At 49.9% G+C, this 12,231-nt stretch overlaps 1 protein-coding gene across 1 annotated transcript in view; it reads right to left on the minus strand.

Annotated features, from left to right (window-relative positions):
- Nucleotides 1-6,492: 6,492 nt before the first annotated feature.
- The window catches only part of LOC147100252 (transmembrane protease serine 2-like), a 95,945-nt gene continuing 90,206 nt past the window's right edge, over nucleotides 6,493-12,231 (minus strand). The window contains exon 13 of the mRNA XM_085967755.1: nucleotides 6,493-9,569. Coding sequence (XP_085823881.1) covers nucleotides 9,555-9,569 — 15 coding nt within the window. The 3' untranslated portion in view covers nucleotides 6,493-9,554. The remainder of the gene's footprint in view (nucleotides 9,570-12,231) is intronic.

Below are 12,231 nucleotides of genomic sequence, written 5' to 3' on the forward strand. Positions count from 1 at the left end.
GCTCCCACAAGGTGGGCAATCGCAATGATGGACTGATGATTGACACTCACATTTCTCCCCCCACCCCTAACTATTCCAGGGACAAAGTCTGTCTTTGCAACCTTACATTTTCCTTATTTTTTGCATTATTTCCTTTCTGTCTTCTCTTTTCCATAGAAGATTAAGGGTGATCTAATCGAGGTGTTTAAGATGATTAAAGGATTTGATCGGGTAGAGAGAGAGAAACTATTTCCTCTGGTGGGGGGAGATCACAGCAAGGGGGCAGAACCTTAAAATTAGAGCCAGGCCGTTCAGGGGTGATGTCAGGAAACATTTCTTCACACAAAGGGTGCTGGAAATCTGGAACTCTCACCCCCCAAAAAGCTGTTGAGGCTAGGGGGGTCAATTGAAAATTTCACAACTGAGATTGATCGATTTTTGTTGGGCGAGGTTACAGAACCAAGGTGGGTAGATGGAGTTAAGATACAGATCAGCCACAATCTAATTGAATGGTGGAACAGGCTCGAGGGGCTGAATGGCCTCCTCCTGTTCCTATATAGATACTCCCCTCTCCGCCAAATTGTGTGGTGGGGAGAGGTGCAAGAAATAATAAATTGTTGTATTTCAGGCTTTACATAAAATTTCATTTTTGTTGGGTAAGTTATCGAGGGATATGGAACAAAGACGGGTGGATGGAGTTGAGGTACAGATCAGCGATGATCTAAGTGAATGGTGGAACAGGCTCGAGGGGCTGAATGGCCTCCTCCTGTTCCTATGAAACACTCACTCAGTCTAACATCAATCAATGACCATCAGCAGTAATAGTTTCAGTAATGGTGACCAGAAACTACAGGACTGTCATAAAAACCCACTTGGTTCACCAATGTCCTTCAGGGAAGGAAATCTGCTGTCCTGACCCGGTCTGGCCTATATATGACTCCAGACCCACAGCAATGTGGTTGACTCTTTACTGCCCTCTGAAATGGCCTCGCAAGATTCTTATTCAAGAAGGCGGCTCACCACCACTACCTCAAGGGCAATTAGGGATGGGCAATAAATGCTGGCCTTACCAGCAATGCCCACATCCCATGAATGGATAAAAAAAGATATATATTGGCAGTCTGGTTAGGTGGGACACACACAAGCCGATTACTGCCCAGTAGCCAATGTGCAATTTATCAGTTTTGGTGTGTTTTAATTCACACCCTGCGGTAAGTTAAACATAGAAACATAGAAGATAGGAGCAGGAGTAGGCCATTCGGCCCTTCGAGCCTGCTCCACCATTCAATGCGATCATGGCTGATCATCCAAATTCAGTACCCTGTCCCTACCTTCTCCCCATATCCCTTGATCCCTTTAGCCTTAAGAAATATATCCAACTCTTTCTTGAATATATTTAATGAACTGGCCTCCACCACCCTCTGTGGCAAAGAATTCCACAGGTTCACCACTCTCTGGGTGAAGAAATTCCTCCTCATTTCAGTCCTAAATGGCTTACCCCTTATCCTTAGACTGTGACCCCTGGTTCTGGACTCCCCGCCATCGGGAACATCCTTCCTGCATCTAGTCTGTCCAGGCCTGACAGAATTTTATAGGTTTCGATGAGATCCCCTCTCAATCTTCTAAAGAGTGAAACACAAGTGATCGTTCAAATTAAGCAGCTTCCGAGCAGCAGTGAACAATTCAACCCTTGGTCAAGAGTCCGTTTTCTCCACCAAAGGCATTTAAGAAAATCATTCTTGGATGTAGACATCACTGGCAAGACATAGAAACATAGAGATAGGAACAGGAGTAGGCCATTCGGCCCTTCGAGCCTGCTCCGCCATTCAATGAGATCATGGCTGATCTTCGTCTGAGATCATAGCTGATCTTACCAGTTCAGTGCCCCGTCCCCGCCAAGGACAATTATTGCCCATCCCTGGTCTTGAGAAGGTGGTGCTGGACCTTCATCTTGAACCGCGATTTGATACAACTGAGTGACTCGCTCGGCCACTTTAGAGGACGGTTAAGAGTCAACCACATTGGTGTGGGACTGGAGTCACATATAGGCCCCGACCGGGTAAGGTTTCCTTCCCCAAAAAGGACATTTGTGAACCCATTGGGTTTTTATGACAATCCGACAGTTTCATGGTCACTTTTACCGAGACCAGCTTTTTATTCATACTTTATGTAAAGCTGAAATCAAATTGATTTGCGCTCACGTTCTCTGGATTACTTGTCCAGTAACACAACCACTGCAGTACCGTACACCAATACGCTTTAGGGAGCCGGGCTCAATATTTTAGTTCAAGAAATTCAGTATCAGTAATTTAAAGCATTGCCTGGCGTGGTACTGAGCTGTAGAAAGCTAGAAACTCCCCACACTTTGTGCTGAGCAGGTTGGTCTCGATCAGCAATGGTGATGCTGCATCTTGCCTCTGCGCTGCTGGGTTTGTAAGTGTCGGGGGGTGGGGAAGCAGCCAGGGTTCCGGCTCCTGAATGCTGAGCAGTGCCCTAAGTTGGAAAGTGTGGATATCGAGGGGGAGGGGGTCGAAATTACGCTTGGCTGTAATCCCACCCCCGCCCCTGCACTATGATGAAACAATCCACCAACTTTCACTATTCCCACTTAAGATCTGTCACTAGAGTGAGGTACCCAGGGTAGCATGAGGTACACACGTGGAACTGCACACCAGTTAATACTGGCACCTTCAAGAGAGGTGAGAGAAAAATGAAGCGAGAGAACTGGAAATTCTACCTCACAGCGTCCCAAAGCGCTTTACAGCCAATGAAGTAGTTTTGAAATGTAGTCACTCTTGTAAAGAAGGAAACGCGGCAGTCAATTTGCGCACAGCAAGCTCCCACAAACACCAGTGTGATAATGACCAGCATTTGATGTTGATTGAAGGATAAATATTGGCCGGGACACCGGGGAGAACTCCCATGCTATTCTTCAAAATGCTGCCACGGGATCTTTTACATCCACCTGCGAGAGCAGACAGGGGCCTCGGTTTAACGTCTCATCCAAAAGACGGCGGCCTAGAAATTGGGTTTTGGCTTAGCCAGGGCTTTAGCGCCGGAAATTAGTGCCGGCGCTAAGTCCCCTGCGCGCGCCAAAAATTCAGTGGCGCCGCGCCCAAACGGCTGCCGGCGCTACTGAAGGGTCTTAGCGCCTGGAAAAGGGCGCTAACTGCCGTTTCGCGCCGCAATTCCGGCGCTGCGGCACCCGATGCGGTGCGGCAGGCTGGGGAAGTGCAGGCCTCCTCCTTCCGTTAAGGAGGAGCTGCCTGCACCCGGCCGCGGCCCGCGCAAATCTGCTTAAAAATGAGCCGGCACCTCGGACAAGTGCCGGGCTTGCATCTGTTCCGGGGGGGGGGAGGGGGGAGAGAAGTCCGGGGAGGGAGCTGTGGGCAGGCGGTCGGCGGGAAAGCGGCCGGCCGCCGCGGGGCCTTTAATGCGCCGGCGCTAACTGCAGTAAGGCACCTCTGACAAAACGCTGGTTGCGGCTGCCACGGGCGAGGCGGCCGCAACTCAATTTCGGAGTTCGGGCGGGTTACCACGGCAACCGGGACGCTGCGCACACCGATGACGTCATCGGTGCCGGCGCAGCGCTACCGGAGCAACGCCGATTTAGGGCCCCAGGGAATTTCACTACTGGCCATAACTCCGGCGCAAGGCCCTCTAGCGCCTCAAATGAGGCGCTAAGGCTACTGAATTTTCAGCCGAAGACCTCCGACAGTATTGCACTGGAGTATCAGCCTAGATTTTTTGCTCGAGTTTCATGGAGTGGGACTTGAAACCCACAACCTTTTGCCTTAGACGTGAGAGTGCTGCCCACTGAGCCATGAGGGGGAGGTGAGTTTTTTTTAAATTAAAGAGGGACTTATGGTCTCAAAGTGTCAGATACAGCTGTGTCAAAGCACCACAACTGGCTCCAGCCCCTGAAGGAGCAGCAGAAATTCTCTTTAGGGAAAAACTCAATTCCCTATAGCCCCAAAAGAACAGAAACCATCCTGAGGCCGGGAAAGAGTTAAAAGCAATGCTCTTATCGGAGCGTCTTGTGCGATCCTGGGAAGCATGTTTCACTTTGATGGGAATAGTTTAAACAGATTGCCTGCCTTAGGGGTACGCTCAGGGCTAAATACTGCAACAGCGTTGGCACGAACGGACATCGGCCATCAGCTGTCAGTGCAGCCGATTCCGTCAATCACTGAATGTTGGATTTTAACATAACTCTCAGGTTTCTGCGCCATCTGACATTTCCACCATGTGTCCAGTCGAGCCCGGCTCAATCCCCCGACTTGTGCCTGGATGATAAAATGGTGTGGAAGATCCAGGGACAAATAGGGTGGAGGGTCTTACCCAGTAGGGGTCTGTTTCTTACAGCGACTTGGTACCTTATCTAGAATAAGCTAGTTTCCTTCCTTCTGGCGCAACGTCAACTTTTTATATATATACCGACTTCAGCATTGTAACATGTCCCAAGGCGTTTCACAGGAACGTAATCAAACAAAAAAACTGACACCGAGCCACAGAAGGAGATAAGACAAGAGTATATATAAACAAGGCGAAAAATATATTTATAAACTCAGGGATATACCTGTTTATACACTGTATGAATGGAACCGCGTTTATGTGTTCAACCATAAATGTATTTTGATGCTTTGGCAACATAAGATGTACCTTATCATGCCAATAAAGCGATTTGTATTGTATTGTATTGTATTAGGGCAGGTGACCAAAAGCTTGGTCAAAGAGGTAGGTTTCAAGGAGCGTCTTAAAGGAGGAAAGAGAGGCAGAGAGGCAGAATGATTTAGGGAGGGAATTCCAGAGCTTAGGGCCTCGGCAGCTGAAGGCACGGCCACCTATGGTGGAGCGATGGAAACAGGGGAGGCCAGATTTGGAGGAGCGCAGAGATCTCAGAGGGTTGTAGGACTGGAGGGGGGTTACAGAGATAGGGAGAGGTGAGGCAATTGAACGATTTGAACACGAGGATGAGAGTTTTAAAATTGAGGTGTTCGGGGACCGGTAACCAACGTAAAGAAGGAGATATTAGGATGGGTGACTAAAAGTTTAGTTAAAGGGGTAGGTTTAAGAGGAGAGTCTTAAAGAGGTGGAGAGGCAGAGAGGAAATTCCAGAGTGTAGGACCTAGGTAGAAGGCACAATATTCCTCACCACTGCATCCACAGCTGAGAAGGAAGGCTGGACAAGGTCTCTGCTGATGAATCTCCGAACCCAGCTGCAAGGAGGTGGGTGACTGTGGACCAGGGGCGAATCTCCAATAGATTCACCCAACTTTACCCCGGCTTCTTCCAATGGCAACACGATAAGAGATCAGAGAGTCGGCACATGGCACAAACCTATATGCCACGGCAGCACATTGGGTTCAATGTGCCTGCACCAACCAAACTGTTTGAAACGGTGAAATACTTGCGCCAAGCTTGGACGGTGGGGTGAAGCCCCCACCTTAGCACAACAGCTCCAAATCCACGTTCGCACCTACAAAGTCCCCCGTGAATCGAGCTCCTGCCGCTGGCTGTACCAGTGGGGGAAGACAGTGAGAAGCAAATCCACAAAAACAACCTAGAACGAGGAGTGACTTTGTACTGAAGAAAGAAAGATCAGAGTATTTTCTAAATGGTGGGAAGCTAGGAACTGTGGAAGAGCAGAGAGATTTAGGGGTTCCAAGTGCAGGAATCAGTCAAAGCTGGTGGACAGGTTATAAAAAAACTAAAAAGGCTAATGGAATGTTGGCCTTTTTCTCAAGAGCGTTGGAATACAAAGGGGTGGAAGTGATGTTACTGTTGTACTGAGCTCTGGTCAGACCCCACCTGGAGTCACTGTGTTCAGTTCTGGGCCCCACACCTCAGGAAGGCTATAGTGGCCTTGGAGGGGGGGCAGCGCAGATTCACCAGAATGATACCGGGGCTAAAAGGGTTAAATTATGAGGCTGCATAGACTAGGCGTGTATTCCCTTGAGTATAGAAGGTTAAGGAGTGATCGAATTGAGGTGTTTGAGATGATTAAAGGATTTGACAGGGTAGATGGAGAGAAACTATCTGGTGGGGGGAGTCCAGAACAAGGGGGCATTACCTTAAAATTAGAGCCAGGCCTTTCAGGGGTGATGGAAATCTGGAAATCGCTCCCCCCAAAAAGCTGTTGAGGCTGGGGATCAATTGAAAATGCCAAAATTGAGATTGATAGATTTTTGTTGGGCAAGGGGCATTAAGGGTTACGGAACCAAGTCAGGTAAATGGAATTAAGATACAGATCGGCCATGATCTAATTGAATGGCGGGACAGGCTCGAGGGGCTGAGTGGCCTCCTCCTGTTCCGATGGACCACTCACCAGTTTAACAGTGAGGGAGTGCCAAACGCCCTGGGAGCAGGAGCCTGGCCAGAGACTTGGGTTTTCTTTTGATCTGAAGGATAGAGAGAAAAAAACTTAAGGAATAGAACATGATTCACTCTTACTGACATAAATAACATTTTCACATCTTCTCATTAGTCAACACAAGTTCCAATAAATATGAATGAAAATATATCTCACTTTATTTTCTGAGGAAGAACAAAATTCAATGCATCATCTCAAATTTGATTGGATTCATTTCAAATATATTGTGCTTTCCAGTTATTGGTGTCCAAGGACTATTGCCCATCACTGGATTTAGAACAGTCCTTTCTACACTACATTCAGAGGCCGAGATCTCAACTTCCACTGCTTAACTCATCTAATTCTTCCCACCTTTTCTTTTAAGAAAACACTAGCTTTGTTTCTGTACTTCACTGATCAGAGAGAACCTCAAAAGGACCTAACAAAAATAATGCAGTACCTCATCCACTCTTCATAGCTGTGGGCACTGCCTGCACTGTAGAATCTTGGGTTGACCTGCGGAGGACTGCTTGTCATTTTCCTGGGATCTCAAATCAGAGTCAAGCCACTCAGGAGAGAAGATAGGAAACAGTAGATGCTAGCTCAGTTAATAATTTTGCATCTGAGATGGATAGACTTTTGCTGGCCAAGGATATTAAGGGATGTGGAGCCAAGACAGGTAAATGGAGTTAGGATACAGACCAGCCACAATCTCACTGAATGGCGGAACAGGCTCAAGGGGCTGATTGGCCTCCTCCTGTTCCTATGATCCCCCCTCGTCCATGATAGTTTCTTCACTCACGCAGCTCAATTGCATCTGTGTTGCTGTCTTCTGAATGTTAGCAGTTGGTGCGACTTGTCAAGAGGTCCCATGTTGCCTCACAACAGGTCTCCTCACTGCAAGCTCTTGTTCTTAGTAGCATCGTGCCAAGCTTGGAGGAGGGAATGGGACGGAGCTGAATGCACCCTGCAAGGAGACTGTCTACCAACCTCCTCAATCAGGAAATGTAGTGCATTCATAAAGAGACCCAGAGAAAACATTGAAGAATTGGGAGCTTGGGTTAAAGTGGAAAGTAACCATTTTTGAGATGGAGGTTTTGAATCTTGGACTTTCTAATGCATTTTGTTACTGCCCTGAAAAGTCTAATGATGTCTTGTCAAGTTGACACAGAGACTTGTTCCTCTCCTTCACTCACCCTTCCTCCCAAACTGCTACCCATCTTCACTGAGGAGCTGAAGGTCAGTCTGCACAAAGGCAGCTCCTCAGGCAGTATGAAGGGGGGGTCCCACAATCAGTTCATCAGGGACTGCAGCACTCTATAATGCGACAGGTGCACGTAGTTTCCATCCCTCCCTCTGACTCTGTTCGGTTATGAACTGGCCCCAATACTTAACGCTATATTCAAAGACTTTCTGCGAGCACAGTACATGAAGAGGAGTCAAAATATTATATACAGAATCAATAGACCTTCAGGGAAATTGTTGTCAAAGCAAACAAAAAGGTCATCAAATTCACAAGACAGAGACGGAGATCAAATGTAATATTTGTAACATGATGGAAGTGTACATCTTCCGGCTTACCGCCTTGCTCAAAGAACAACAGAAACTTTTTGTATATATAAAGATACTTCTCCTTTAAATAATAAACACATATTACAATGTACAGTAGCAATCTTGAAGTCTAGGTTCTTCAGAATGCCTGAACTTGTTTTCGTGCGCCACCATTACAGAGGGAAAATATCGCATCTTAAAGTAAAATATTAAACTAAAAATTGGAAAAATCCTCACTCCTTCACCAAGGGGTGTGCGTGTTTAGTTCTAATGGTTGGAATGGGGTGTGCAGACAACAACAAATTCCACTCCCAACTTGACTTCATTTATTGTACAAACCAGCCTTACTTTTCTCTTTAGCCCAATGTCTTTCCCAACAAACCAGCCTCCCCCTTCCCAATCGACATCAATGCCATGACAACAGGCAAGTCTATTGTTAAACTTAACGGGGGCTCCGACCTCACATTGGACACTGATCCTGACCGCAGAGTGTGGTATCCTGGCCTGATCGCTAATGTGTTCAAGGCCACAGCGCGTCTAAGCCCAAGGGAAAAACAAATCTGTTGGACACTTTGGGATAGAGATACTGCTCGGTTGCGCTGTGTACTTCGGCGCAATTTGCCCAAAATCGGCGTAACCAGCGCAAAAGAGCGCGTAATTTTAAGCGCAAATTACGTTCGGTGTAGATCGAGTTTCTGTGCTCTTTTGCGCCGGTGTAAAAAAATCATCCCTTGAAGCTGGCCCCGCCTACAATACAGGCCACGCCCCCAGATCGAATTAATCGCCGCGGCGAGTTTCCGCTAATTGCGCTCGTTTGCGGGCCTTCGAGGAGGCTGTAAAAATTAAGCCGGTTGTTTTGGGAACAAGGACACTTATAGGCACCTTTTAGAAGCTTTTCGTATGTAATTTTTTAATTCATTTACTAAGAAACTGACTGCTGTACCCCAATGTAACGAGCAAATGGTTCTGTATATTTTTTTAAAGTAATTTTCAATATTTAAAAATGGGGTTAATCACAGGTGGTGGCTTAAAAATGCTCATTTTTGGTGATAAACCTATTTCCAGCTGCATTAATCAAACGGCACCAGGTTACCGCTCTTAAATATATCAAGGAATACTTTTCAAAAGCTAATTTTTTTTTTAAATTGGGTTTTAAAACGCTGCCCGATCACGCTGGTTCATGGCAGATTTTGCATTCGGCGATATGCAAATGCGTTTGAACGGAAACTCGAGAAGAAAAAAAAAACGGCGCAATTTGCGCCCAGGTCGCTCAGTGGAAACTCTACCCTTGTAGGTCAAATTGGAAATCTTCACCGGGGCTTCAGGAAGGAGTGGGGAGCCTTGCACGCACAGAGCATATGAAGGTTGCACGCTAACAAACCGCGAGGATCTGAGGAAATTCGTACCATAACGCAACTTAAAATGGAGGAACCCCACAGACAGAAAAGGTTTGATTGTCTTAAGACCCGGGAAGTCTATCACCCTTTGGTAGATGAAGAATGTTTCTCCTTGTTGATTGAGTAAAGCTACACTTTAGGCAGATACTGTCTCTCTTTTTCGATAAACGTTTGCAGTGAGCGATGGGAGAAAGCCAGCTTCCCCAATGGCAGTCTTTTAGAGACCAGAGCTAACAATCTCGATCTGCAGCTGTCTGTGCGGTCAGTGCCGGTCCTTAGTTGCTGTAAGCCTGTAAAAGTCAAGTACAAGACGTTAGATCTGGGGAGGATACGCCTCAATAGAGTATGTTTCAACACCCAAATTTGCCCATTGTTTATAAAAATGGTCCCATTCTTATAGACTGGCAATGAGCGCTCCATGCAAAGTGATAACCCAGCGAGGACTCAATATAGACTGGGCCGGTGATTTCTGTATGGGGAACCCGCCCCCCAGGACCCTTCCCCCATCCCCAACAAATGCTACACTCTTAGTGACCTCTGTCCTAATGTAAAGAAGACAGCAGCAGCTACTCAAAAGAAAACACTGTGGCGGATCGCCACCTAAACGGGCGCAATCCACTTTTCCGTCCATGGACAATAAATCGGGCACCTTGCCTTTAAGAAGCATGCTGCCTTTAAGGCATGACAAAGGAGCGGGCGTCGCCCTCAGTGTGTACACAAAAGCGCGGGCGTCGCCCCATTCTGGTTTCGGTTTTAGCAGAGAGACGAGCTGGGGCAGCCATCTCTCAAGAGAATGTAATAAAAAGCCATGTGTTCCTCAGATCGGTTCGGCCTCCATTCGTGTTCCGCGGCAGCCTCAACATTGGTGACCCCGACGCTCAGAACGTATTCCGAGCACTGCAATGGCGGACACGAACGCAGTTTCTGTGAAACTGCTGGAGTTTTGGGAAAACCAGCCCGAAGCCTGGTTCCTCCAAGCTGAGTCCCGATTCCGGCTGCGACACATCACCACAGATGGGACGAAGTATGACTACCTCGTCGCATCACTCGGTAGCTCCACAGTCACGAAGGTCTGGATAGCGCTGCAGAACTCACCAGAGGAGGGCATGTATGCACATCTTAAGGCCGCGCTCCTTAAAAAATTTACGACCTCGACATACCAGAGAAACTGCCGCCTCCTCGACCTTCCAGGCCTCGGTGACGCCTCACCGTCAGACCTCCTCTCCCACATGCTCTCACTCACCGACGAGAGCCCACCCGGGTCCCTCTTCCGCACGCTGTTCATCCGCCAGCTACCTCCCAACATCCGCCCAGCGATTGTGGCGTCCGGCCTCACGGACCTAGAAGCCCTGGCTGACGAGGCCGACAAGCTGCTGTCCGCTCACTCCAGCCACGACGTCGCTCCGGACCTGGCAGCCACAGCCTGGGCTGCCCCTCACCGGCCACCACGCGGCCATAAGGCCCAGCCACGGGGCCCACGGGGCCTTCGCGCCCCACAAACCCGGGCTACTGTTACTACCACGCACGGTTCGGCGCCAGGGCACAACGGTGCACACCTCCCTGCTCCTTCAAGTCCGCCCCTGTACCAGCCCCCGCGAAAGCCGTGGGCCACGCGGGCTCCCTGCTGTACGTCACGGATGACAAAACCGGCCGCCGGTTCCTGTGCGACACTGGAGCTCAGCACAGCATCAGCCAGGCCTCCGCCCTCGACATCCAAAAGGGCGAACGAGGACAGGCGCTGGCTGCCGCTAACGGCTCGGACATCCGGACGTACGGCACCCGCACAGTCACCCTCGACCTCGCTGGTCGCCGCTACCGATGGGAGTTCATCACTGCCAAGGTACTCTCCCCTCTCATCGGCGCAGATTTCCTGTGCGCCCACGGCCTACTGGTAGACATCCCTCGACACCGCCTCGTGGACATGAACACCATGTCCCCCATCCTGGGCGCCATGGCCCCCCGTCAACCCGCCGACATGGCATCACAGTGCCACGCCCGGGCCACGGATGACTACTCGGCACTCCTGGCCGAATTCCCAGCCCTCACCAACCCGACCTTCTCCGCGGAGGTCGCCAAACACGGGGTGGAACACTTCATCCCCACCACAGGCCCCCCAGTGTACGCCCACGCCCGCAGGCTGGACCCGGCCAAACTGGAGATCGCGTGGACCGAGTTTGCCACTATGGAACAGTTCGGCATCATCCGCCGCTCCAACAGTCCCTGGGCCTCCCCACTCCACATCGCCCCCAAACCAGGCGGGGGTTGGCGCCCCTGCAGGGATTACCGCCGCCTCAACGACGCCACCACCCCTGATCGGTACCCCGTGCCGCACATTCAGGACTTCTCGGCTGGACTGGCCGGCCGCTCAGTCTTTTCCAAAGTCGACCTGGTGTGCGGCTACCACCAAGTCCCCGTCCACCCCGCGGACGTCCCCAAGACGGCCGTAATCACCCCCTTCGGGCTTTTTGAGTTCCTGCGGATGCCCTTCGGCCTCAAAAACGTGGCCCAGGCATTCCAACGGCTCATGGACTCGGTCCTTCGGGACCTGAAGTTCCTGTTCGTCTACCTGGACGACATCCTGGTAGCCAGTTCCTCCAAGCAGGAACACCTCGAACACCTTTGCATCCTGCTCGGGCGCCTCAGCGACCACGGGCTCATCCTCAGCCCAGCCAAGTGCCAGTTCGGCCTGGACAAGATCGACTTCCTCGGCCACCACATCCCCCATGCTGGGGCCATTCCCCTGCCCACCAAGGTGCAGGCCGTCCAGCAATTTCCCCGCCCCACCACCATCAAAGGACTCCAGGAGTTCCTCGGGATGGTGAATTTCTACAACCGCTTCATCCCCAAAGCGGCGTCCCTCATGAGGCCCATGTATGAAGCCCTCCGGGGCAGGAGCGGCAAGATGGTGGTCGAATGGACGGCAGACGTATCAGCCGCCTTCAACTCCACCAA

This window comes from Somniosus microcephalus, chromosome 26, assembly GCF_052327205.1.
Source record: "Somniosus microcephalus isolate GS21.2 chromosome 26, FLI_Smic_1.0, whole genome shotgun sequence".
Lineage (NCBI taxonomy): Eukaryota > Metazoa > Chordata > Chondrichthyes > Squaliformes > Somniosidae > Somniosus > Somniosus microcephalus.